The sequence below is a fragment of the Drosophila tropicalis genome, unplaced genomic scaffold (genome assembly GCF_018151085.1).
Source record: "Drosophila tropicalis isolate 14030-0801.00 unplaced genomic scaffold, ASM1815108v1 contig_593, whole genome shotgun sequence".
Classification (NCBI taxonomy): domain Eukaryota; kingdom Metazoa; phylum Arthropoda; class Insecta; order Diptera; family Drosophilidae; genus Drosophila; species Drosophila tropicalis.
Window position 1 is genome coordinate 1,583,950 of NW_027173070.1, and position 27,240 is coordinate 1,611,189.

The 27,240-nt window shown below is 39.3% G+C and overlaps 5 protein-coding genes across 6 annotated transcripts in view; 1 reads left to right on the forward strand and 4 right to left on the reverse strand.

The window, feature by feature from the left end:
* Positions 1-16,592, forward strand: part of GEFmeso (Guanine nucleotide exchange factor in mesoderm) — a 50,632-nt gene extending 34,040 nt beyond the window's left edge. The window contains exons 2-9 of one of the 2 annotated variants that reach the window (XR_011032607.1): positions 8,774-10,421; positions 10,482-10,676; positions 11,583-11,748; positions 11,830-11,983; positions 12,044-12,189; positions 12,261-12,474; positions 13,472-13,776; positions 14,280-14,393. Coding sequence is in view for 1 of the 2 variants with exons in the window: in XM_068292158.1 (XP_068148259.1) it covers positions 8,774-10,421; positions 10,482-10,676; positions 11,583-11,748; positions 11,830-11,983; positions 12,044-12,189; positions 12,261-12,474; positions 14,280-16,357 (4,601 nt within the window). In the remaining variant the exon portion in view is untranslated. Of the gene's footprint in view, positions 1-8,773; positions 10,422-10,481; positions 10,677-11,582; positions 11,749-11,829; positions 11,984-12,043; positions 12,190-12,260; positions 12,475-13,471; positions 13,777-14,279 lie in introns of both variants that reach the window. The other variant, XM_068292158.1, reaches the window with a different exon arrangement.
* Positions 16,593-17,587: 995 nt separating this feature from the next.
* Positions 17,588-19,769, reverse strand: LOC137577859 (protein new-glue 1-like). The gene is made up of 2 exons (XM_068291421.1): positions 19,564-19,769; positions 17,588-17,792 (listed from the first exon to the last, which is right to left on the reverse strand). The coding sequence occupies exons 1-2, from the start codon at positions 19,767-19,769 to the stop codon at positions 17,588-17,590; spliced, it is 411 nt and encodes a 136-aa protein (XP_068147522.1).
* A 1,072-nt stretch (positions 19,770-20,841) lies between these two features.
* LOC137577861 (RNA-binding protein with serine-rich domain 1-B-like) lies at positions 20,842-21,231 on the reverse strand. The gene has a single exon (XM_068291423.1). The coding sequence runs from the start codon at positions 21,229-21,231 to the stop codon at positions 20,842-20,844; it is 390 nt and encodes a 129-aa protein (XP_068147524.1).
* Positions 21,232-23,121: 1,890 nt separating this feature from the next.
* On the reverse strand, positions 23,122-23,734 carry LOC137577368 (uncharacterized). Its single transcript, XM_068290805.1, has one exon. The coding sequence runs from the start codon at positions 23,389-23,391 to the stop codon at positions 23,230-23,232; it is 162 nt and encodes a 53-aa protein (XP_068146906.1). The 5' UTR covers positions 23,392-23,734; the 3' UTR covers positions 23,122-23,229.
* Positions 23,735-25,425: 1,691 nt separating this feature from the next.
* Positions 25,426-26,102, reverse strand: LOC137577942 (uncharacterized). The gene is made up of 3 exons (XM_068291539.1): positions 26,059-26,102; positions 25,598-25,791; positions 25,426-25,535 (listed from the first exon to the last, which is right to left on the reverse strand). The coding sequence occupies exons 2-3, from the start codon at positions 25,785-25,787 to the stop codon at positions 25,426-25,428; spliced, it is 300 nt and encodes a 99-aa protein (XP_068147640.1). The 5' UTR covers positions 25,788-25,791; positions 26,059-26,102.
* Between the last annotated feature and the right edge of the window lie 1,138 nt (positions 26,103-27,240).

The window sequence follows — 27,240 nt, forward strand, 5'->3', positions numbered from 1 at the left end:
CGATCACATTTAATTTGTTTCCTTAAAGTTATTGCCTAGCGGAGAGAAAACTCTTTAAAATCAAGCAAAAGTTCGTCATGGTAAATTTTTAACCACATTTTTGGACTTTTCTTCGAGACATTTTATGTGTGAAGTTGTTTGTTAATACTTTAACTAAAATCTTATTTGGTAACAATCATTCAAATAAATTGTTTAAGTGTTTGTGACTTTGCCAATAACAATATTTACTGACGAGAGGTTAATTAGCTAGCCGTTTCACTTTGTATGTTGAGCATCCTAAGGAAATCTTACACGTTGACGATTCAGTTAGATATAAAGCGATTGTTCTCTTAGATTCTCGGGAAATAAATACAATGTACCAAGGTAATAGTTTCTGCAAAACTATTCAAGTTACTCTCGTTGATTGACTTGGGCATATGGCACACACACTGACATGGTCAGCGATTGTAGCGCCAGTTAAGGCAAGTACAGGCACCGCATTCCAGAGACTTACATAGAGATGCGGCCTTGCTATATACGGGGGAGAGGTGGAATCTCTGATTTCTGTTCTATATATGGCCAGAGCTCTTAGATTTCCTAACCACAATGCTCTGATTGTGACTGACAGGCGTTTATTATGATGACGATGATGATGATGATGATGATGCCGATGATAATCACTGATCCTGCTCTGAGACCTGAGACCTTCAACTCTGTCAACAGAATATGATTGGATTGCAATTGTCTGGGATGCTCGTTAACAAACTGATTTACAGACTCTTTGCCAATGCAAATTTAACTTGGCAATATTTATATAGCTCATTAGCAGCGGCGGCGGCTGTTGGCTGCGTGCAATCCGTTTACCGTTAACAAGAAGTCAATACTAGTCCACTGAGAGTGCAGTTGGCCCGTATCTTAAATAAACACGGCTAAATGGTAAAGTAAAGACACCTTTGGACTCCTCTATCTACATTTATGGTTGGCCTTCAAATGGGCCATGGGTGAGTGACTGACTGACGGTTTTGTGACTGGGTTAGCAGTGTCGCCCACATATCCAAAACACCAAAACAAAAAAATACGAGTACATTTTTCTATATTATTTATTATAAGCCTTATGCAATCTTCTCTTCTCCTTCTGCTCCACATTAATCAATCAAATTGTGAGCACTGAGAAGAGGATGAGGAGAAGCGGATGGGGAAGGGTAAAAAGAAACCCCAGCAACAAGCTACGTTTTGACAGACATTTCCTGTCGCTTTCAATCGCTAACTCACGGCTGATGCGTATTTGATATGAGAAAATTGATTTCGAAAGCGAAAACCTCAAAAACCGCATGAAAATGTTGTTGCCTGTCCGCACAGATTAATGTACGACATTGGGAGTTGAAGCTGTAGTTCGAGTTGGCGTCCATTTGCATTAATTGTAAGCTGCCCCCTTCCTCTTTGCTGTCTGTCTGTCTATTTAGTGGGCGGAGGTCATTTACTTTCCATGCATTTCCATTCCATTTCCATTTTGTAATTAAATTCGACTTTTGGACAACTTTATCGTATGGCCCCAAAGCTCGAAACAATGGATTTTGGAAATGGAATTTCTCTCACAGCCCTTGAACTGGTCATGGCCATTTTTGCCTGGCCTGCATCAACGGTTTGCATCAACCATATTTGGCACCGCCAAAAACAAAACCAAAAAAAAGCGAATGCAAAAAGGCCATTGGCCTAGGTCTGGGTCTCGGTCTTGGTCGCGGTCTCGGCCAAATTAGTTTTGCAAATTTTAGTGTGTTGTTTTTTCTTTTTTGAGTTTTTACCTCTATTTTTAGTCACAAAAAATGTTTCACACTTTTATGCCTGTTTGCCATTCATCAACGTATTACAGAAACCGTGGAAGGGGACCAAACCCGAGATGAAGGAAACGGGAGGAAGATACGTATTTTTATGACCAACTGCAGTGTGTACCATTCCCTTTTAGCCGTTCCTCTAAAAATGCCAAAGTCACGCAGTACGTCAAAAAGTCACTGCATTGAAATGCATGAAGCATGGTGCCGACTGAGAGCAAGGAAAGTTCCTCTTCAGTTCTTCTGTTCTGTTCTGTGTTGTCCCGAGAAGTGTTTGAAAGAGGCTCAAGTGCAAAGTGCAACATCAACTTTACTTCAGCGGCAAAGTGTCGCATGTCAGCAGAGGGCAACGCAACAGCGCACAGTGGTTTCAAAACATGAGGCAAACTGAGCATTAGAACAAATGGGTATCCACCAGGTGGAAAAATACTTCGTTTAATGTGTCCAAGCTTTAAAAATAAAAATTTCTTCAAATAGTTGGACTTAAATTTCCTAATATAATTCATATTTTAGCCATTATAAGATGTGAAATGAGATATTTTAGCACCCATTCAAGTTGCAAATATTGTATCAATGCAATTATTATGAATTGGAGTTATTAGAAAGTAAATAAAAGGTCTTATTGCCAAACAAATTCCACCTGTTTTATATACAAATCGATTTAGATTGGAAATTCCATTTAAAATATTTGTCAACTGATGGTTAACGACATAATAACGAAGTGAAAACGGATACGAGAGTAGATATTAATTTCGATTTCGACAAATTTATTTCGAATCGAAGAAGAAAATAAACCAGCTGGAAAACTTTGTTTGTGAAAAATTGCTGAAAATATTTCCCATTTATCGCCTTTAAATTTGCTTTAGAACAATTTTTTTTAATTTTTGGTGTAAAGTCCTAATCTCTTGACCCTTTGATTGGCTTACCCAACAGAAGTTTCCATCGTGGTCGATATTTGCGATATTTATCTAGTGCCATCGCTAGAACTTCCGTATCGAGACCCCATTTCTTGTTGCGTTCTTCACTTTCCACGGATAGGGTTAATTTAGAAGCAGCAGTCAGGCAACGTTTTATGAGATTTTAGCACTTTTTAGCCTTGGCATATTGCTTAGCCTGGGCAAGGGAGTCCGTCCGCATGGTGGAGCTTAAGTTTTAATGGTTGTGCTGTTTTTTTTGTTTTTTGTTTAGGCTCATGGAATTTAGCACGTAGCTACGCATAGAGGAAAACTAATATGCCAAACGTCTAGATGACATTTATGGCTTCGCCTGGCCTGGTCTGGAACCAGACTGCCAGGCCTGGTCGGTCATACTACCAGACTGTGGTCACTGGACTCTCAGTTGCCGCCGCCGCCTGTTCACGTGCAAATATGAACAAGATTTATAACTTTTTGGCGGCGACATTTTCCTAGATTTTTGTTTGCTGTTTTAAAAGGATTTCACTTTTCGCTGTAAGAGAGTCAGAGGGAAGAGGAGCAAGCATCGAGCGCTAAAAGCAAAAGTTGCAAAGTTGGCGTTGGCCTCAACGCTGACTTCTTCAGTCAACCAATCCCCCATCTTCCCATCTCCCCACTACCCATTCCAATGGGTTGGGGGTGGAGAAGACCGAGACCGGGAAGCAAGCTGTTTAAGTGCCTGGTGATCCATGCGATCTGTTGGCCCGAGCTAAAAATAAATCCCCACTGCAACAATCCGTGAGGGCGATCACAAGAATTTTTATTTCTTATGCTCAAGTCTGGTAGATTCGCTTAATTTCAAAAGAATTTCTAGTCATTCAACTGGTCTACAGCGAATCGCATGAGACAATTGCCTGGGAATTGAACACAATATTGTTACAGTCTTTTTCTCTTCCCCTGCGTAGTATAAAGCACTTTCATTCATAATTAGTTTCCCTCGAAAGCATTTTGAAATCATTAAACAAACTCCGTTAATTTCAGAGATTTTGTTAAAATTGCTTAACATTTTGGTCTTTCACTTTCAAAGAGAAAATGTTCCAAGAAATTTATTGGGGTTAATTTTTAGTAGCACTCTTTTTGTATTTCAAAGAATTGAAATGGGTCTACATGAAATGTTGCTCTTACATAATGGTTCTTTGGCATCTTAACACATTTGGAGCATAGTATAGAGTTTGGGGACTTTTGATTTTAACATTTTAAAGTGCTTTCCAGTGTGTTGTCGTCATCATTTAAACATAGGATAATGATAAATATGATATTTAAGCCTTGGAAACTTTCAGACTTGTCGCGATCCAAGTTACTCTGCTCTTGAACTCTTTACATTTGAAGAATTTGAGACTTCTTTGGTTGCCACAAACCTCCCCATTCATATGTTTTCAATCTTCTCGTGATTATTCTCCCAACTTAGGGTAGATCAGTATTCGTCTTTAGCACATTCTGTCTATTATGGCACATGGACAATAAAGTTGTACGATCTTGTTCTGTTTTCTGTGTGAGGTGTTTTGCTGCTTCCGCTATAAAAAAATGTTGTAAATTCTACAGACACACACTCAAAGTAATATGCATACATGTGGAACCCAATGAAGTTTTCAAAAAAGGCTGAGGCTAGTTTTTGGCTTCCGTTTCAAGTTTTGCGTTTTTTCTGTTTTGCTCTTGCCGCAAGTTACCTCACCACGCATTATCGCATATTGTATAAAACATAATGCTTTTTGTTGCGACGGTGCGTTATCAGTGTGAATGTGTCTTTAAGCGTATTTTAATTTTCTTGGTGTTGTTGTTATTGCTGCTGTTGATATTTTAATATGGTCAATTGCAAAATGCGTGCCGCCAGCCAAGTGATGTTAAAAACACGTAAATCGCCATAAAACGCAACACCAACACTGACCATTTTACAACGTGTAGCGATAGCGAGGCAATGTTGTTGTGTTTCCCTAAACATTCACGTGGCGCCACAAACCAAATGAAATGCCCGATTAAAATATCAATTGCCAGACGGCAGCAGCAACAACAAACACACAGAGACAACCGACGATGACAACGGCGACTAAGCGCATTAATTTTACAGCCATCGCTAGTTGGTCAACATGATGATCATGATGATGATGATGACGATGTTGATGGGAGGTGAAGAGTTGGCTGAAAGGAGTTAATCGAAGTCGGAGCTTGCAGTTTGGTAGGTGGTGAAGTTGTCAACCGATTGCCAATCGACCAGGCACAAGCACTTTCCCTTGCCGTCCTCACATAATTCAATGTCACAATTGAACCAACGTGCACTTTGCTGTCAGCACCCAAAAAATTACCGTCTAAAGAAACCAAAACTGGGAATACCTTAAATCATTTAATGCGACTTTGTGATTACCCTTAAATAATTGGTGAAAACTCTACAAAAATAGTAGAAATGAAGTTGATTTTGGTTTTTGTCTGTCTTTTAAAAGTAGGTAAATTGACACTTTTAATTTTTATAACAGAAGTATCTTTATCTCCAATTTTGTCATCCTTTCGCTGTCTGCAGGTAAAACCCATCCTAAATTGAATGAGGTAAAGACTTTTCCTGGTCTATAGACCTTTTTTGGACTTGGTTCAATATTCCTTCTTCATATCCTTCATAGAGAGTCCTCTCTTTCGTTGGCAATCAACTTTTGGTGTACCATTTCTGCCTATGACATCCAATTTGTCGTTATAAGAATTCCCTTTCTTTCTGTAGGGTATGCGATACCACTCCAATTGAAAAGCAGCTGCATCTTTTGACCTTTACCGTCTGGCTATTTTTAGCCACAATCGCGTAATCTTTTGGCATTATGAAATTGTGTCAGCTAAGCCATAAATTGCCAGCTTTAAGAGTCTCCAGTTCGGGCCAGGTTCCAACCAGCCAGCTAGCCAGGCAATTCCCTTTTATTTTCTGGTTTTGTCCTCCTCAAGCTACTCCAATTTCTTGCATTGTTTTCTACAAGACAGCAAAGTGACAAGGCCTATGTTTAGTTGCATATTTCTGACAGAGATCGCCTGGCCTGATTGCCGGAGACGCACATAAAACTGTCGCTTCAAATTATGCCATAAATCGCTAAGAAAAACGAAATACAAATCTTGGCCAGCTGCAGCAGCTGTTGGACATTTAATTAAATGCTCTGCGGGATGGAGACCAATGAGAGAGAGATATAGACTGGGGAGAATGGGGCAAGTAGCCGTGGCAAGTGGCAATGATTAAGCCAAACATCATTTCTTTTTTTCTCTATAGAACCAAAAAGCGAGAACCTGTCTCCCAGCCCACGTTTGGCAATTAAGCAAACGTTTTGCCATTTAACTGGGTCAGAACTAACCGACAAGACAAGAGCTTGAGGATGAGGATGAAGACGAAGATGATGACGATGAGGATGAGAATTGGTTTGAAGAAGAACCCACGCCTGGCAAAAACATGATGGGAAAATTAAATGTACAAATCATGTTTATGACTTGTTGTCAGACGCCCAAAAACTAAAAACTAAGACAGTGTCAGAGTCAGAGAAAGATTGAGAGTCTGGCAGTCTATCAAGTCCATCAGTTGGACAGTGGGCGCGGCTCATTTTACTCCCAGTCCTAGCTAATTGTTGTTCGTCGTCATCGTCTTGGTCTTAGTGTGGTGTGGCATTGCCTAAGCCACATTGACACCATTTGCAATTAGAAGAAAAAGTGCCCCGTTGGCTACTGTATGCAACCACACACTCTACTACTAGGAGACTGTGACTGAATGAGGATGCTAAATTCTAAATAGCTGAAAACCTGATTCCATCGACAAAACTGACCACTTTTCCATTTGCCATTAACCAGTAGCTGTTTGCCTAATGTGGGCAGAGGCAACGAACTGGCGAACCAAACGATTTTTCTTACTCTCATTCCTTTTAGTTTTCTTTTCGCTTTTCGGGCTCACCGAAAGGCAAAAAGTTAATTGCCTTATTTGTTCACCTTTAAATGGAAGAACATTTCGAAAAAATTGACTAAACTATGAGAGACAAACTTGTTTCTTGCTAAGAATTCAACAATCTCTGAACACTTTAAACCTTTTTTACAAGTTGAAAATTAGAAAAAGTAACAACAGCAAGTGTAAAGGGCCCAAAGTAATAGAACAATTTTACATCTTATTATTGTTGGAGGAAACTTAAGCTTTGGAGGCTCGGGAAAAGCTTCATTTAAATAATGACATACACATACTTATATTCAGTTTCTTCACCAATGAACGATTGTATTATCTATCTGAAAATAAGATAATAGTTCCAAGCGCCGCGTTTCTAGTATATTAACTTACAAGGATTACAAATTTGTCTATGTTCTTCGATCAAAGCAAAGGACTGGCACTGCAAAGGCTTTTCGTTAGCATTAAAAAATATGTTAGCTGTCAGAAAATAAAGACATTATTTATGTAATTAAAAGGTATGGAACTTTTTTTATCGCAAATTACTATTGCAAGAAGGGTTTTCTTTATAATTGATAATGTGGCAATGCCTCGTCATTATTCGCAACTATGTGATTGCCTCTTTCAATGCTTCAAATTGAAGAAATTATCTATATAATTGATTGATCTTCCATGGAAGAGAGTATTTATAGAATGGTTTCTGCTTGTACAAGTTGTGATTTCTGCAATTTGCAATGGATTTTTTCTTTTGTTGTTGTTGGTCTTGTTAAAGAGCCATCATTAAAGCTGCCCTCGTGCATATGCACTGTATTGACTATTGACTGACACGATCTATAATTTATATATCAACTGTAGGCACACACACACATAGACACACGAACACACTCAAACATTCGTTCGATAATATTATTAAATCCACAGTTTGTGAGCGGTTTTGATTAATTGAACCATTTGTGAGAAATGATGAGCAAGCTTTTGGAATGCCTATGCCAATTGCCGTTGACGTTGCCTATATACATATATTGAGATACATACATACATACATATGTATATCTGACTTTATATATGTATGTATATGATAGTTGGTAGTTTGCTTGCTCATCGTCATCGTCATCGTTGTCGGCGTCGTCGTCGCCTTGCGGTTTTGCCTTGTTGCGTTGGCATATCAATTCACATGTCAGGCCGCCGGCGGGGCAGCAAGTCGAAGTAGTAGAAGTCGAAGTTGCTGCAACCTACTTATTTATGCAACAGGCCAGGCAGGCAGCAGCCAGAACATGACTTGACTTGACTCCACTTCTTACCTGACTGATGGCCACATTCTATATGCTGGTGGACTCTGACTCCAACTTTAGTTGCATCCTGCGGCTAAACAACTCAATACATCAGCCAAAGCCAACTCTGTCTGTCTTTCTGGCACTCTGTCGGTCTGTTGGTCGGTGTAGAGTCGCTTGGCCGTGCCGGCTCGGGCATAATTCATTTTACGCAAAAAAATTATGGCAAATATCACGAAATTATTGTGCTGCAGCCTATCAACATCATTCGCGCCATGATCGTTAGACGCCGCCAGCCCACACACTCCAAACATACATACACCCCCATCCCCCACCCTCAAGTCACCTCGTATGCCACTAATGACAGTGGTAAAACCATAAAATATGGCCAAAAGTCGCTTGTAAAATGGGATAACAAATTTTTCAAATACCAAGAGTTGCCACAGAAATGTTTTTAAATTTTAAATTAACTCAGTTTCCAGTTGTATCCTTACTGAAATCAAGGATAAGCTTATACTTCATTTAGAATTTCATTTTTAATATTTTCCTTGTGTTGCTGGTTGATGTTTCTGAGTCTGAGACTTCTTCTAATCTCATTTTATGACTTTTATTGACGAAAATTAGTTATGTTAAAGAAGAAGCAAATCCCGGTATATTTGATTAATCAATTAGATGATTTTCCTTAGATGGGAGCAATATATTTAACAATTTGGCAATAAAGGCAAAGTTTACTTTCATTTCTATAGAAACTTTAGCTCCACTGTTGTAAAGCCTTTTAACCACAATTTTTTTGTTCTGTATGCTCTTAACATGGTTGCTTACGTGTTGTTTTTTTTTTTTTTTGGGTCTTTGCAGGCAGCACCACAGAGTTGGCACCTTCGCTGCTGGGCATCTATGACACATTGACGAACAGCTTGGCCGGCAGCATCGTAGCGGCTCCAACTGTGTCAGCATCGACATCAACGAGTGGCCAGTCGACGCCCAAACGGAGTAATAGCAACACCAGCACCGCCAGCTCCAGCAGCTCCCACACTAGCTGCACTTCATCCAGCTGCAGTGTAACCAGTGATGAAAAATCGGCCAGTTATACGCTGGTAAGTGGCATCGGCGGTGGTGGTCAGCCAACGAACACACAATCGAATGTGCCGCTGCCTCTGGTGGTAGCCGGGCTACGCGACGAGCCAGATGGCGCCCAACTGAGTCGCTTTAGTGTGGTTCATCGGCATCAGGAGCTGGGCGGCAGTAGCTCTAGTCTAGCCTCGAGCGGAAGCCGTCGTGGCAATAACATACGTGTCCTCTCGCCCAATGTCCAAAGGATAATCACGCATGCCGATGCTGTGCCAGTGGATGCTGTTGATCTTGAGGCATTGCAGCAACCCCAGCAGCAACAAAGAAGTCCCACGCCAGGGCGTTACATCAAAAGCTCACCGGTTAATCAGTCCACCAGTGGAGGAGCAACCAAATTGAAACTATCCCATATACCTCTATCGAAAATAACTGGGAAAATATCCACACAATCGGGCAGTGAATTGGTCTCGACTTTCGAATCACATAACGAGTATGTGAACACCTTGAACTACATGGTTTCGGAAAAGGGCAGGAAATCAACTTCATCGTCAACGGGATCGTCGCCAGTGAACGACGACGATAAGACGCCCACAAATAAGGCTGCTCCTGGAACACCTTTTCTCTTTGAAGGTCATCCGTTTGGTCAACGGAAATTAACCCTGCCGAGGCAGCAAAGTATCAAACTAATTGAAATGGAGCAACTGGCGGCAACGGCATCACAGCTGCAACACGCTCAACCTGCCACACCGGCCACCCCAACGATCAGGTCTAAGGAATTTGTGGTGGCCAGTGAACCTCTAAGTCCTGTGGATATTACCGATACCATTAATTTTGATTTGGTGGCCCAGCATATAGAGCAATTGACTCTGGCCGATCTGGGTGCAGATGAACCGCACAATTTGGAACTAATCGAGGCTATTAACAAGCCTCTGATTAGCAAGCCGCTGGTAAGAAGTTCTTCGGCTGCTTGTGCCTCGTCTCCGCTCCGAACCTATGCCCGAACCAAGAGCCTTATTGTCAAGGCCAACACTTTGGGTGGCGGTGTCCCACTTAAACTACCAACAGCTGAACAATTGGCCGAGTTGGAAGAGGCCAACAAATTGTCAGCCGAGAGTCTAGATCGCTTGACTGATATCAAACCAAAGTCGTCTGCCCGACTCTGTGAGTTGGCACGCCCTTACAACCGTCCATTGTCCTCCTCCTCAATCTGTTCCACCTCCTCGTCATCGAGCTCTGGCTCGGATCAGTTGCTCAATGGCAAACTGGCGACTACCTCATATCTGGCCAGCATGGAGAGTCTGGCTGAGAGTGAGAATGGTCTTGGGGATCCACATCATCCGCACATAGTCACCATGAGTGTCCTAGAGAGAGCCTCTCTAGAAATTCTTGATTCAGAGCGTAGTTATGTCGAGGACCTGGGTCAAGTCATCAGAGGGTGAGTCATAAAACACTGAACCGAAGGAACATTTTCCGAACGTGTTTCTTCTCTTTATAGTTACCTACTCGATTGGAAAGAACGCGCCTGTTTGCGTACAGACGAATTGCAAATACTCTTTGCCAACATAGAAGAGATTTACGAATTCAATTCAATACTACTGCAACAGCTCATGAACTCGGGAATGGAACCGGGAAAGATAGCCAAATGTTTTATCGATCTGCGCGAACGCTTTGATGTGTACACAACCTACTGGTGAGTAGTGAATTTAATGATTCTGCGAATCATTAATCCTAAGGGACTATATTGTGGTTTGCAATTCCATTCTATCTTATCTAAACGTTCGTTTTAATAGGGTCTCCACAATTTTATCTACTAGTTTTTTCAATAGATACTGAAGGTCTTTTCGCTTGATAAGTTCGGGCCTAAAAAGTCTTAAGACTTCTACTGGCGGATAGAAAATTTGTACGCATTATATGCTCGTTAAGAGAAGGATTTTCTACTAAAGTGTATCATCTTAAGTTTCAATAGCTTCACACAAATTTCAAGCACTATGTAAAACACATTTGAGTGTTATTTTCAAGTGAAATCACTGTTTTTTGTGGCCATCTCTAAGTGGCTTTGCCATGGCGTGTACGGAAAGCTTCATCTCTGATATTGCAACAACAAGAGTATGGCCAAGAACGAACGGTAACAGCCACCAAAATGATCTCGATTGTCAGTTGGCCAGCAGCGTCACACGAACAAGCCAACGATTGAACGTTGTGGGTTTTTTTTCTCTGACTCTTTACCAGTCCAGGCACGCTATGTTCCATTTAAACGCTGCTGTCATTGCCAATTTAAAGCCAAACTGTGCTCTGTGTGTGCGCGCGCTGAAGTTGATGGCTGTAGTTTGATTTGTCGCCCTGCCTGACATAGCGACATACATCATCATCATCGTCCGCATCCTCATCTTCAGCAGCCCATTTCCACTCCCAAACCTTAAGCCCCAACTGCAACTCCAACCCAAACCCACTCCCACTGCATTGAGGCTGATTTTAAATTCAAATTTTCCGCTTGTCCGCCGTGATGAAGACCTCAACTTTAGTCATAAATCTTCATGTTTATTATGTGTGTATGTCATACATAAATGGGAATGTATATTTTTTGGGCTTATTGCAGTACAAGCTACCCGGAAGCCATTTCACTGTTGACCAAACTGCTGCAGGCAACGCACACGAATGCGTTATTGGCCTCCACGCAGAAGCTGTTGCAACATCGTCTGCCCCTTGGCTCGTATCTGCTGAAGCCAGTGCAGCGTATCTTGAAGTATCATCTGCTGCTCGATGTAAGTACCAGAGTCGAACCTTCAAGCCTGACAGCGGGCTGCCACTCTATATTGCCCTTTTTCTTTTTTCTCTATCGACAGAGCCTACGTAAGCATTGCGATGTCAAGGAGGTGGCCGAGGCGTATGCCATAATGCGTCAGGTGGCCCACAATATTGACCAGGTGAAACGTAAACAAGAGGAACAAAGTCGTGTTAAGGAACTGTCGGGCATCTTGGATGGTTGGCTTGGACCAGGTTAGTCTTAATTTAAAGTATCAATCAATCCCATTTAATCCCACTTTTTGATTTTCCTAGAGTTGACCGTTTTGGGCGAACTACGTCAAGAGGGTCTACTGATGGAGACGCATAATAAACCACGTTTGGTCCTGCTTTTCGCCACCATGTTGATCATAACCAAGCAAAAGGAAGACGGTCGTTTGCAGTTCAAGACATACATCCATGTAAGTTTTACCTGACTATATGACTTTCCATTTGAAAGTGCCGCTAAGTGGTTTTCGCTCTGTCCATGCAGCAAAACAATTTGATGCTGAGCGAACATTTGCCTGGGGAGCCAACCAGCTTCTATGTTATACCCTTCGATGAGCCGCGCAATCAAATCAAGCTGACAGCCAGAAATCGTGAGGTGAAGCGTGTCTGGACGCAGCACATTAAAAGTGTCATGCTGGAGAAGCTTGACATACCCATGCGAGCCAAGGAGCTTGTCTATCAGCTGGGCAACGAGGAAGGTGAGAGAGATCTTTAGTTATTATGGAACACAAAACTCTCTGTGTCTCTCCGTCTATCTCTGTCTCTCTGTTTGTCTCTATGTGTTGTATGTTGTACTTTTTTTGCTGTTGTGTTTTGTTGAGTTGTTTGTTGGGCCAAAAGCACTTGGCGCGCCATATGATGAAGTAGTTACAGTTATGCACATGCGGGTACACTGAAAGAAATCAACAAGCCAATATGAAGTTTTATTTGACTTGACTTAACAAAAAACAACAAATTGTAAACATGACTTTGATCAGCTTGTGTATGCTTAGCTTGATTTTAATATCAAATTCCCGTGTGATTCTCAACTGGTTTTAACTTGAACTTACTTAGCGCTTAGACTGTTTTATGAAATTATTGGAAAAATGAGAAAACGTGTTGCAGTTTGTAGTGAAGTTCTTCTTGAAGCTTTTTACTTAACTTGATTTTTTTAATCGCTTCCCACCAATCGCCTACCTTTTATTTAGAATCCTAAACACTTTTATGCCAGTTTAGTTTCTTCAAGTGTATTTACTTAGTTCAGACGCCGCTGAAGCAACCTGAAGTCTCAAGTGACATAACCAAGTGGTAGTCGTTAGCAAAAGCTAAGATTTGTGAGTTGTTAGTCAAGGAAAATGAATAAAAACTAAAAAAAAAAACAAAACTCAACTTTTACCCGAAAAAATCGTGCCAAATGTGTCGACGCCTCTGCGGCAAAATGATTTATATAGTCAGTGTACATGATGATGATGGCGAAAATTTTAATTGCAAATATTGTAGATTTTGTGCACAACTGTACCCCGTCATGGGTTGCTTCCCGCTGCCTTCCTTCAACAACAACAATAATTTGTGTATTTTTCCTTTTTTCTCCCTCTTACCTTTTTTTTTTGTTGGTGTTTGGTGTGTGTTTTATTTAAATGAATTACTAACTAATTGAATTTGCTATTATATTATCTATCTAAATGATATCTAACTACCATATGTTTACCGTTGTAGTACTACCAGTGACGCATTCTAAAACTAAATACCCCAAAACAAAGAAAAGAAAAAACTTTGATTAGTTTTGTAAGGCGTTCTAAGGCTAATAACCACCAGAGACTGATCTAAGCGCTACAAAAAACAAAATAAAACCAAGAACCCCCCAAAAACAAAAATAAACAAAATATGCTACTTTCATTTATTTCCAAAATTGTTAACCAAAAAAAAAAACAAAAACCGAAATAATACTTTCTAATTGTAATATGTAGACGTATTATGTATTATGTAGTTGAACCAATTATTTCTGGGTATACGAGAGCCTAGTAAGTATTTCTTTAATTGGCTTATAACTTTTTCCTATTTGTTGGGTTCCATGTGTTGCATGTGTTGGCATTTGTTGATCTTAAGCATAATACAAATTCGAAAAATATAAATACTAACACTCATTGCAAGAATTCGAACTACTAATACCAGTCATTATTGGTTAAATTGAACGATTTGCATGCCAGCGCCAAGCTAAAGGACCAGCTCCTGGTTGCTAAAGCTTAGAATGTTTTCCAACACTCACACTCCCCCCTCACACACTTTCGCAAAAAAGACACGCTTCGCTCAAAAGGCTGCTCTGGGGTGTAAATTGAGCGTAATTTGCTCCCTAAACTATGCATTAGATAATCGAAAAGTATACTTGGTAATGACTGTTGCATACCTTAGGGGGTAAATTAATCAGATTTCACCTCTGTGTACACGCCACAGGCTTCGCTGCACTTTCATTCGCTTTGTATTTGAAAATTAATCCGTTTTTAATTGTTGTTAAAAATTCTCACAGATCGTACACCAGATCGCAGCACTTGGAAATGGAGTCTTCATTCTAGCAGCAATTCGACTCCAACTTATTTGGAGCGACGCAATGCCTGTCGTCGCAGTGAGATACGTCAACGGAATTCCAAATTTAAACGCAAAACTGTCACAAATTCCACATCCTTTGACAGTTTTAATGAATCGCTCGAGTCACAGGACGCTCAAACGCCACCGAAACCAACGAAACCTTTGTCCCGTAACAATAGTTTGGATGACACGGCCCTGCAGAAATTGGCCGCTGCCATGCGTTATAGAACTAGCAAGAGACCTGAGGAAGCAATCATTAAGCAGGAGCCGGAGAAAGAGCCCTGCAAATGCAATCCACAACAAGAGCAGGAGGAGTGTTCTTGCATCTTGAGAGATCAGCGCAATGGTCGCTCTAAAACTCAATCACCTGTATTCAGTTACAAGGCATTGAAGGAGCGTAGTAAATCAGTTCCTCGCATAGGTGGATTCGGCTTGGATGAGGAACCCGAGCAGGGCGATGATGGTGATGCTGCCTCTCTGCGTGGCAGCAAGCCCGATCTCAGTGAACGCAAGACCAAAGGTAAAGGCTTCTTTGAGGTCAAGCAATACAATCACAAGACCATGCCCAAGCGAATAGCCACACTGAAGAAACAACGTCATAGCACTAAACCCAAGGAGAGTTCATCTAAATTCTATATGGATCTCAGTGAATTTGATAGCACAGTGCTAAAGATAACCGAATCGAGTGAGGAATTGCGTGTCGAACAGGATGTAGAAGTGGCTGAAGAAGCCAAAGAGTTAAACAATGACGAAAGAGGCGATTACTATTGCACAGGCGAAGAGTCACGGTCCCTTACCACGGCTGAGAAGTCCAAACGGGATGCTCAAATTGTATTGGATTTGCTTAAGAATCAAAAGGAATTCGAACGTATCTATAATAAACAACAGAAGCGACGTGAGAGTGCCACAAGTCCCACTAGTCCCAGTCAGGAGAAGCCACCATTGCCACCACCACGTCCACCCTCACGATCACCACCTCCGCTGGAGCTACCCGAACCTAAGCAGGCTCAGAAGGATCAAGTTGTGGAAGAGGAACCCATCTATGAGACTTTGCTGCGTAATGTCCATGTGCCATATAAATTCTCACCAGTGCTCGGACGTTCCAAGACGGCTCAGCTTCTAAAAAAAAGAGCCAAGTCATCGGTACTGCCCACTACCAGACCTGAATCGGACTATGTCACCTTGGTCTACTCACCTGAGGGAGTACTTCAGCGTGTGGGCGAAGATATGGTTCAGCGTGAAAGCTGCAGCTCTGATTCCACTAGTTCCAGTTCAACCCTCAAACGCGATAGTCAAAGTACAGTCATCAATTTGGCCTTGGATGGTGTGGATTCATCGTCAACAACAACATCGTCATCGTCCCGTACTACCATACCAAAGAACCTAATGAAACGTCTGCTTAACAATAGCAATCCGGAAGCTGAGCGTGAGGTATCCAACTCGGAGAGCTCTTTGCTGCCAAGAGCTCTGCGTTCTATTGACAATCTGACCATGGCATTTGGTAGATCGACCAATCGACCGCCCGAGAGACGTGTCTCCGATGTCAGTGAGATGTGTCGTCAATCGATATTACATCGCCAAGGCAGTCAGGCGGTAGGTGAGCGCATGGCCCATGTGGACTATGCCGATCCCAAAACCCTGTTCACTATCATGGCCATGGCCAGCTCGGAGCGGGACTCGGTCTTCTCGTTGACATCGTCCTCCAGCGACAGCATGTGTGAGCATCATCCACGCAAACGCTCTGTGGCTGAATTGCCCACAAATTTCGAGTACGAGCAACAAGTTGAGGACAGTTTGGAGAATGATTTTCGTGATTCGGCTATATATAGTGATGACAACAATGATCTGAAACGTCCAAGTAGTCCACCACCGCCGCCGCCACACCGTCCACCGCAAATTGCTCCAAAACCTCAGTTAAGAAAGTCCCCGGATGAGTTACCCGGACGTGGCAACGTTATTGTCTGTCAGGCGGCGTCACGCAGTTGGGTTCTCCAGCAGATTGAGAATTTCAACAAGTGAACGAACCGATTTGCCATACAAACAATTCCTTTATACACATTGTACATAATAATAACTAAACTACTTTCTTAACTATTTACACACATACATATACATACATACAAAAAGCGGCAATATTAAGTTAGTTTTAGTTACATTAATCGACTGTTTTATATCCATGTAGATGTCCTAGTTTTAGTCTATAGTAAAGTCATTTAAATAAATGTTCCAAATAAAACGAAAATTTCATTACAAAGTGGCGCCTAAAAGTATGTGCTGGATTTGTTAAAATGTTGTTCATGATTGGATGCCACTTTCCAAATAAACATTAGTTTCCCTTTCCTAAGTACAGTACCCTGTCTGCTATATGCTATAATTTTTAAAGCAGTTAAGATCAATTAAAGTAAGCGCTTCTTTTCAGTTAAGAGATAACCTGAAATGAAGCGTTATCTACTATCTATAAGGTTATGTATTAGATGATTGTTTGGGTATGACGCATTTGGATCCCTACAATGCAGGTTCTTTGCAAGACCTGCTGAGAATTCTATTTTGGTTGTTAAAAAATGCCACACGTTCAAATTGGATTGAAAACAGATTGAGTTATCTAGGCCAATAGGCTGAGTTGGTCGAAGACAATTTTGTTTTGTTTATTTATTAGGCAGAGGTGTGACCTAAATATATGGTAAAGTTTTTAAAGCGAAGAAATTTTACATACGCTCTGCGAAAAAATATGGATGCTTGGCAAAACCACGAAGACAGTTTATTAAATGACAAACAAAATAAATTTCAGATATGACCTGGATTTTGAAAAAGGTCTAAAACGATGGCTAGATGGTTTTCTGATGTTAATAGAGTTGGCTACAAATTTCAACAATTCCATTTACCTTTCTCCTAGTCGTGTATCAAAAACTTCTAAACTAAATTAACTTGCAACAAATTATGTACTTAAGGATATACATATGTAGGTAAAAGAGTCTGCTTGAAAAACTTCAAAATTTTCATCTATAATGAAATTAAGAACTCATTTTCAATCCAAAATTAAAATATAATTTTGGTATGTCTTCGGGAAACCATTCCTTATGGGTGATCAGCCTGAAAAACTTAACTAAACTTGGCCAAAATCATCTTCATGACTAAAAATTCAATTTAGAGTTAGATTTGATGTTTTATTCTGTTATATATTTTAGTAATGGTTTTTCATTTCATATACGTATAGGGATTCATTCAATTTTACTCATTGGTGGACAATATTTAACCGCGATGACGACGAGTCTTTTTAACCTTCTTATTTTTCTTATTCTTTTTGCTTTTCTTGGATTTTTTTGACTTTTTGTTTCCTTTCAAGTGACGTCGTTTGAAATGTGTCACATGTTTTTTCTTGGACGACGACGAAGAATCTGAACTAGATTCGGTTGTGGTAGTATCGTCCGAAGATTCGGTGGTGGTGGTGGTGGTAGTCGTTGTGGTTGTTGTTGTTGTGGTGGTAGTAGTGGTGTTATCAGAGCTGGATGTCGTCGAGTTCGAGGAGGTAGCCATGGCAGTGTTGCTGTTATCCTGCCAGTTGAGCAGGACAAGGCCCACGATGGCAAAGGCGACAATAGAGGTGAAGCGCATTTTGGGAAGACAAATGGATTCTGTGTCTTTTTGGAATAAAAGATCAAGCTTTTATACCCAAAAAGATGTGGCCTCTTGCCTTTGTATAGTTATGTACATTTCGCAAGTGTTTTGTGTCTCAATGATCTGGATTTATTTGCCAAGCCCGTGCTCTTAGTTGGCAATGGAAATTTTTTAATCTCGCTATTGTGACGTAAGGCCGTAAAATTTGCAAATAACTATTTGCCGTTTTATACCCTTGCAAAAGGTAAATATCCATCTGTCCAACTGTCTTTATTAGGTGTGTTGTCTATTACGTTTTAACCTATTCATATAAAACTACTTATTTAACCCTTTCAATATCAGTGGCATCGTATTTATTACAGTTACTCAATATCGTCTATTATTTTTATTAGCTTTTGCAGTCCTCGGGAGATGAGTTGTCTAAGTGACCAACTCAATTAGGCAACTGAACAACAACGAGAATCCGGGTTCGAGTCCCAGGCTAGTGTAAGCCAAAGGCCTTAGCTGCCAGTGCTTGCAAAATATAGTTAGGTTGAGAGTTCAGAACTATATATAATACTGATAATAATAATAATATTAGCTTTAAATAGGAAATTTGTCAACAAATACTCCGCATTCTTTCCCCATGCTTTTATTCAAAATGTAACGTTTGTTTGCATGTAAAATTAATAAAAGAATCTCCTACGAATTGTAGAAACTTTAAACTGAACTCTTTTGCTTTAGGCAAATTAAAGTTGACTTTAGTCATATTGATTTTGAGCTTCTTTTTTGACTAAAAAACAAATTCAATTGCAGAAAATTTTATACGCTACTATATTTTAAACAAACTATCAATAACTTAACACTTTCCCAACCATGAAGTTAGAAATACAGCCTAAAAGTATGCAAGCCATGTAAGTTTAGAATTTCATTCGGATCGTGGTGAACAAAAAATTGAGAAATCTTCCTTTAGTTCTACTAACAAGCCTTTTTACACCCACCTTTAGCATTGAAAAATTACAAAACTCGATTATTAATTCAATTTTTAACTGGATTTTTATTGGAAGAATTTGCTTCATTAGAACAATCTAATTAGGCTCTAGAAATATGGCACTCACCTCATCCAAATAACATGGTATGGTTGTTTTAGTTTTATCATAGTTTGATTAATTTGAGAAACCATAATACGACTCAAATCTATTTACATAATCAACGCTATTTTAGTTTGTATTCATGATGTATGCGTTTAATTGAATAAAAATTGAAACATCCCAAGACTTTTGAGCCAAAAATCTATTTTTTTAAGGTAAATTATGATACATGCTTTTAATTATAATTATAATTACTCTTGAAAGTGAATTCGTCCTCTGTTTCATGATTCCAATCAGTTTTTTTTTTCAAAAGTGTAAGCGTTTTATTTAAAAAAAGGATTTTTTATATGATGTCAATAAATTTGATCAATTAATTAACCGCGACGACGTTTTTCTGCTCTCCTCTCTGCCCGACGTTCTGCACGTCTTTCGCGGCGTCTTTGACGCCTCCTCCTGGCCAAACGACGCCGACGACGCCTCTCACGCTTCTTCTTGGAGGACGATGAGGATGAAGATGAAGAGCTTGATTCAGTGGTGTCATCCGAAGATTCGGTGGTGGTTGTCGTAGTGGTTGTTGTTGTTGTGGTGGTGGTGGTGGTTGTCGAATTATCGGAACTTGAAGTGGAATTGCTGCTGGATGTCGTCGTCGAGTTGGTGGTAGTAGCCAAGGCAGTATTGCTATTATCCTGCCAAGTGAGCAGGACAAGGCCCACAATGGCAAATGCCACAACAGAAGTGAATCGCATCTTGCAAAGACAAATGAGTTCTGTGTCTGTTTGAAACAAAAGAACAAGCTTTTATATTCAAAAGATTTGGTCCATTGTCGGTATTTACATTGAACAAGTGTTTCAGTCTCAAAGATCTGGATTTATTTGGCGAGCCGTTCTCCCACTTGGCTATGGAAATTTTTTCGACTAGCTATTGTGACGTCAGGCAGTCAAATTTGCAAACATTTTTTCGTTTCTTGAACTGAAGCCTTATATTTAGTCTATTTTAAGCTATTGACATTGTTATGAAAACAATGTTTTTAACTTCTATTTTCATTTGTTTTTGTATAATTATTTTAATAAATGGTTTAATTGCTTAGGTTTCGAGACACGAGCTAGACGGCTGTCAATCCAATAAGCATGAAGATCACTAGAGAAGGGCTAACGACATTAAATGAAGGCGAGTTTGTTAAGGACCCATCTTAATTATCCTTTCCAGTTTCCACATACATAACTTTGTTACCTTTATGACTTTACCCTTCACTACTTCATTGATAAGCATTGATTTGGGAAATAGCATTTTCTTGATTAGGAAAGATTATTGGGAAAATTGATGATGCCGACACAATGTATCTAAGTACAGTCTTCTAAAAATATATCTGTAAAACTACGCAAATTTCAATTTATTTCAATTTGTTTTATGTTGATCGTTATAATCATCCAAACCACGATTAATTACCAAGTAGAAATGGCAACTTTTCCAACAAGTTTAAGAAAGTTAAGGAGATAGCTGGCGTTTTTGAGTCTCTACGGCTTAGCAAGATATATTCACTCTTACCAAAGTCTATTTTGAACTCCTGGATAGTCTATTGTATAGTCAATGTCTACCTCAAACTACTAGAGGCAATATTAGCCTTATGACCATAATTTAAAGGGTGGTTAAGTGATCTGGACTTTTTTGAAGTTCACTTATAGTTTGCTTATTTCAATCTGGATAAAAATGTGGAATTAATTTTTGGACTCAAAAGTAATTAATTTTTCATATTGTTTATTTGGTTGCATTTTTTTTTAGGAATTTCGTACATTTATTATGTACTTAATTAGAAAGATTTTAACCGCTGCGGCGTTTTGACTTCTTCTCAGCCTTGCGTTCTGCCTTCCTTTCAGCCCTGCGTTCTGCCCGCCTTTCCCTGCGCCTCTCGCGGCGTTCCCTGGCAATACGACGACGACGACGTCTCTCGCGCCTCTTCTTGGACGATGAGGAAGATGATGATGATGAGGATGAAGATGAAGAACTGGATTCGGTTGTGGTTGTGTCATCTGAAGCTTCAGTGGTGGTGGTAGTCGTGGTGGTTGTTGTTGTTGTGGTGGTAGTGGTGGTGTTATCAGAGCTGGATGTCGTCGAGTTCGAAGAGGTAGCCATGGCAGTGTTGCTGTTATCCTGCCATGTGAGCAGGACAAGGCCAACGATGGCAAAGGCTAGGATTGAAGTGAAACGCATTTTGGAGAGACAAATGGATTCTGTGACTATTTGGAATGAAAGCCACAGTTTTTATACTGGCAAAATGTAATCTAAATACGTATTTACATTAGGCAAGTGTTTTGGTTTCAAAGATCTGGATTTAGTTGTTGAGCCGTTCTCTCGGTTAGTGGCTATGGAAAATTTTGTTGTCTTTTTTAATTTTGTGACGTCAAGAGATAAAATTTGCGAACTTCATGAATTTAATTCTTTTATTTAATCAGTTTATGATTGTTGTCTTAACTATTGTAACGTAACTTTGATGAATGGTTCTGTTGTGTATTTTATTCGACACGCGTTAGACAATTGTCAACATTATACATGGAATCGTAGGAAGATATTTAAAACAAGACGATTTTATTCAAGAATCACTGCGAATATCTCGCCCAATGTTAAGTCCTGAAGTCCTTGCGGACCAAATACCATATTTCTAATAAGACTCCATATAATCTTATCGATGATATGTTAAGTTTTGGAGTTAGTTTTTTTTTCGAACGACCTTTAAGGTTTTTAAATAGACTTATTTAACATACTTCTTAACAGTCAATAAACTTTGTTTTGCTAAAAATAAAACAGTTTTTGCTAAGTTATTTGCTTCTACAGGTTTTTCCATTTAACAACTTGTGCAAAATATATTTCTAAGTTCCATGGACTACGATTAATAGATGTACTAAAGTAAAGAGAAACAAAAGTGTATAGAACAAAAAGACAAATCCTGGAATCCTGTTTAAATTTCATTATTCTTAGTGATACCAGGCAGAAACTTCTTTATCCTGAAAGGAATAGACTCAATTGGAATCTAGGTTGTAGAAAACAAAATGTGGACATATTAAGAAGACTCTCGAATTTAACTTCTGAATTAAAGGATAACATCAGAATGTGATGCGATTACTGCAAATTTATACACTGGGAATATTATTTTGGGACTTTGGTAGTTATTGGGTTACTAAAGGATTCAAAATTGCATAATATTATTTAAAAACTGGTGTAAAAGTTAAAAGTCCACAAATAGTTTTCTACCAATTCCCTTCAAGTCCAAAAATAAGATGTTTCTAAGACATAACAAAGAAATTAACAACGTATGAAAAATCTAGCCAAGACCAGTGATTACCACAGTCGGCAAACAGAAACTTACCCTATAAAATATTGAAGAAAAAATGCCAAGCGGTGTCTTGGCTTTAGCAAGCAGTTCAGAGCACTGCTTGTGAAAGCTTGCTAACACGGCTTGATAGAGCTTAAGAGCACTGCTTAGGAAAGCTTTACATAAAGCTTTGTATTAGCTAAAGAACTGGTTCCAACGCGACAGTATATCTGAGTTAATTTGAATAGATTCAAATTTTGTTTGTTTGTTTAATTATTCTAAAAAATTCTTTAAAAATATTGAAAATAGTTATAAAATCTTGTTAGTTTCTTAAGAGAAAAGCTCTTGATTGACATTTAAAAAATCCATAATACATAATAATTGTTCATCTTGTTTTTACTTGACAGACACACGAAAAGAAATTAGTTCGTGCAGTGGGTCAAAAGAAACAATGCTAATTCGTCTCAATGACAAAACAATAACAACAAGAAGAGAAACAATAACAACAATAGCCCCGCACATGTGTTGATAAATAATTTATTATTAACACAAATAATGCCATTCGTTTGAGTTTGCAGATTATTTTTACTGACTTGAAATTTCGCTTCGTTCAGACCTTGAGATTCCCCCCAAATTAGGTAAAATGTTTATAAACAAAGAAATTGCCCCCACAATTACATGTCTATCATTCGATTGATTGCGATTAGTAACAACCTATTTGACCGTTAGGAGGAAAACATAAGTTCTATTGATAGACTGGACCGGTTTTTCCCGCTGACAATCAAATGCGATTTGTTTAGTTGTTGTTGATGTTTATTACAGTAGTTGGGCTTAAGTGCTAGTTTTTCTTAACTCTCAATAAATAATACAAATTAATAACCAAGTCTCCATTCTTAGCCTCACTGCATGGCCCTTCTGGGATGTATATAATGAGATCCCCCGTCGCTATCATCTCGATAGATGGCCGACATGACGATCAGTAGACTTGCCGCAAACAGAAATCTCACAATGTTGCTAAAGACAAAAGCTCCAGAAGCACGTTGATTACTTTGATCGGACATTATGTGTTTCGTATTTTTCGTTCTTAGCGTTATTCCAATTGCTCACGATTTGCTCTCGCTCAGGGATCGAATGATACTGATTGAGTATCAAGCGAGCTCCAATGTTTTTATTGCAATTTCTCGAGAAGGTTGCTCCGTCTGTGTGTCTGTGTGTTTTCCCCACGAGTAACCAGTCACCCGTCAACTAAAGAGATAAAGACAGGCCTCTGCCTCTGTCTCTGCGTGTTTGCAGCTCAGAACATTCTGAGTAGCCAGAAAATTCCAAAATGCTGTGCGAATCCCAGTTCATTTAACCGATCCGCTGTCGTCATCAAGAAGTCGATAATGCATGAACAAAGATCTCGAATCTCACTCTCAATGACGTCCCAACTGCATTCGCATCAGAACTTATGCTAATATACAAAATCGTCTCTGTCTGTTCGAGTGAGTTCTCAAAATACTCTCCTCTAGCTATTAGATTACTTCAAGTTCACTTATTTTTCCCCCCGTTTGATTTTCGTGTTTGGAATAGAGAACATCAAATTGGATTATATATATATTGTTTTCTGTGATTTTTCTGAATGTATATAGAAATGTTTTGTTTATGAGTTAATTTAAAATTTTTAAAACATTTATTCTAGTTTTCCATTCCTTTGTAGAACTTTTGACGCAATTTTCATGAAACTTTTGTATTAAGTAATTTCTTTGAAGTAGAAAAGTGTTTGCCTTCTTATTACAAACAATTTCAAAAATTTGTTCTGCATATAATAAACAGTTATTTAGTAGTTTTAATTGCAGAAAAAAAACTTACTTAAAACTCAACATTTATATTAAGAAACAGGAAATCAAGCAGTTTTTCCTTCTATTCTATTTCTCTCTATATTTCCCAGATATCGAGAACGATATTCCTATAATTTTTACTCAACAAGCATCAAAAGTTTAAATATTTGACATTTTACTGGATCTGAGCATAAGGGAATAATGAAAACTTGTCCCACATTCGGATTGACTTGCTATAGATTAGAGAATCTCGTGGCTTACCAGACTTTTCCTTGTACAAGTATAAAAACAATAAATACTTCTCTCTTATCAGCTAAAAAATAATTCAACTTTCCTTAGTTTCTTGTGTATTTTATGCATTTATTTTGTTTTGGGGAAATTCAATTTCGTTTTCAAACTAAATTATGAAATTACAAGTACCCCAACTCATGGTTGGGTTATATGTATACGTGTATATCCAAGTATGTGTGTGTGTGTGTACCTACAAAAGTAAGTCCAAATAACGAGCGTTTGGATAAATAATGCGCATTGTGTGCTAATTTTTGGCATCTTGCCTACGTGAAGTGACTCTCAAATTGGGCAAAAATATAAAAAAAGAGTCTCGACGATGCGCATTTTCGGTGTCTCCCGTACAAATAGAACTTGGAATTATTATTATACACTCTCTGTCTCTGATTCTGATTCTGATTCTCATTCTGTCTCTGATTGTGTACTTTGGTGATGTTGTCATACGGCAATTAGTTGTTGAACAAATTGGTAACTAAACGGGACAGAAATTGCTTTGCAGAAATCTAAAAAGGTAACAAGTAAATCAGTTAATAGCAAATTTGCATTAATTGGTTTGGCGGCAAACTTACCTCATATAACGTTGAAACTTAGGTCTATTGCAGAGATTAGAACAGGTTGCAAATATTTCGCAAACATTCTGCCAAACTAAATTTATAGGTACATATAATTTTGGTGGCATGTTTTCTCCAGAAACTCAAAATCGCAACTGAAGAGAAAATTAGGAGTCTAGGGAAAATCAACCCAGGTAGATGCAAAAGATGAACAGCTGCCTAAGGACTCTTTTGTCTTGGTTTCAAGGGCAGCTGCCTACCTCAGCAAAAGGATCATAGATCATGGAGAGAAAATTCATTAACAAACTAAGACTTAAGAGGCAGAGTGAGAGAGTTGGAGAGACGGGATTAAGAATTGCATCTCCCTCTCTCTCACAGACGTTTCTATTTAATTTTACTTTAACTATTTATTTATCTAAAACACAGTCACTTTAGGTTAAATATTCTCCGACTCCGTACTGATGGCCTCCAGCAAATGATTGAGCCGCTGGGCATTGGTCAATTTCCAAGTGACACAAGACAACGAAGTGATGAAGAAGCCAATCCCTTGGGAAACACATATTATCATGAAGGACTTAAATATGAAGTTATGTTTATATTCGACTCACCTATCAGTAGAATGGCTTCGGATATTTCGTCTTGCCAGGCCTTCGAGACCATACAGAGCAATATGAAGCCACTGAGCAAACAAAATGAACCAATTAACACGGCCAAGGTGATTAAAATGATAACAGGATCGTTTAACGTTCGATAGGCGAACAATATTTGACACCACGAACGTTTGTGTGAGGCAGTCATGTGGCTAAAAGTAGAGCATAAAAGAGAATTGGCAAGTATAAACATAATGGCTGAAACGTAGAGGATTTATAGAAAGACAGACATGGGAAACTTCATTGGGTCTTGATGAAGTGAAGTCGATCTGGGCTCTTTCACTATCACTTTTCGCACCTCTTTAATTATATACACATAAACATATAAATTTTAAATAATATATCTTAGTTTTTAACCGTTTTCTAACTGCTTTCTATATCTTGTTTCATTTCGGTCTCTTAGGATTTCTTTAACATACCAAGATTGAGCGTAGGTAGGTAAAATGGGAACAGGAACAGTAGCCGAAACGTTGTGTGGATGAAGACTTCTGCTTTCCATGATGTTGCTTTATAGACTGAAGTTGTCTTTGGCATTTTGGAGGCCAGCTGGGATGGCACTACTTATCCAAATTTAGACCAGACGCGACACGAGACGCGTGTCTAATTGGGGGATGGAGCAGCTAGATGCAGCAGCAGTGAAAGCAGCAGCAGCGGCATTGGGAGCATTGGGGGATAACAGTCTATTTATAGCCGCAAAGGAAGTGCCACAAACGGAACTAAACAGATGCTCGAGATGCTGGACTGACTTCGCGCTAACAACAACCCAAAGTAAATGCCTATTTTTAGAATGAGGCAGAAAATAGTTCAATGATCTTCTAACTATCTCATACTTTTTTTTCTCAGCCTCACTCAGTTTCACTTGAAAGGTGGGCGTGCCTTCTGGAGGAGGTGTAACTCCGGGAATATGGTAATTCAAATAAATCAACTTCATTAGTGTTGCGAGCGCGAATCATTAACTTGATGTCTCAAAGTTCACGTTTCGCATGTGCCAAGGTGGCAAAAACCGTCAACGACAGCGGCTCAACACGCACAACCCTGGCAATCTTCTACACGGAAGCTCCAATTCTCAACGCCAACGCCCCCAACCGCCCCTCCCCCGCACACACACAAACATAACTCACAACTCGTCGAGGGAAGGCTGCTCTAGCTAGAGCAATACTGAAATAATGTCAACTTGACTGCATTCAAGCGAAACGTAAATTATGCAAAATAACGATGTCAAAGTTTCAATATAATGAAGCTGAGCATCAAGGATGCTGGCTGGCTGGCTGGTATCAGATGATGTCCTACCCACAATTCCACAGTGGGCGATCGCATTTCGCTAGCGAACCCTAAATTGAAACTTCATTTTGAAGCTTTTAGTTCAAATTTAATATTTTTAGTTTAGGAAAAGAAGAGTTGTAAGATTTCTGTAAACGTCTTCAAGGATCAGTTCTTAAGATGAAGGCTTCTTTTGGGAAACAAACTAAAACGAAACTTTTGTTTTCTGTTAAGAAGTTTTTGGTTTTTTCCCACTGTCCGTCTCAAAACTCACCTCGCTCGTCAGGATGATGAATATAATTTATATTGAAAGCAACATGAAATAGTCAAACATTAAATGG

Coding starts and splice junctions, on each gene's coding strand:
- LOC137577942 (XM_068291539.1), bottom strand. CDS start 25,787: ATGACTGCCTCACACAAACGTTCGTGGTGTCAAATATTGTTCGCCTAT. Junction 25,536..25,597: donor CGAAGCCATTCTACTGATAG/GTGAGTCGAATA, acceptor GTGTTTCCCAAG/GGATTGGCTTCTTCATCACT.
- LOC137577861 (XM_068291423.1), bottom strand. CDS start 21,231: ATGCGTTTCACTTCAATCCTAGCCTTTGCCATCGTTGGCCTTGTCCTG.
- LOC137577368 (XM_068290805.1), bottom strand. CDS start 23,391: ATGTCCGATCAAAGTAATCAACGTGCTTCTGGAGCTTTTGTCTTTAGC.
- LOC137577859 (XM_068291421.1), bottom strand. CDS start 19,769: ATGCGATTCACTTCTGTTGTGGCATTTGCCATTGTGGGCCTTGTCCTG. Junction 17,793..19,563: donor ACCACCACCGAATCTTCGGA/TGACACCACTGA, acceptor AACCACAACGAC/TACCACCACCACCACCACCG.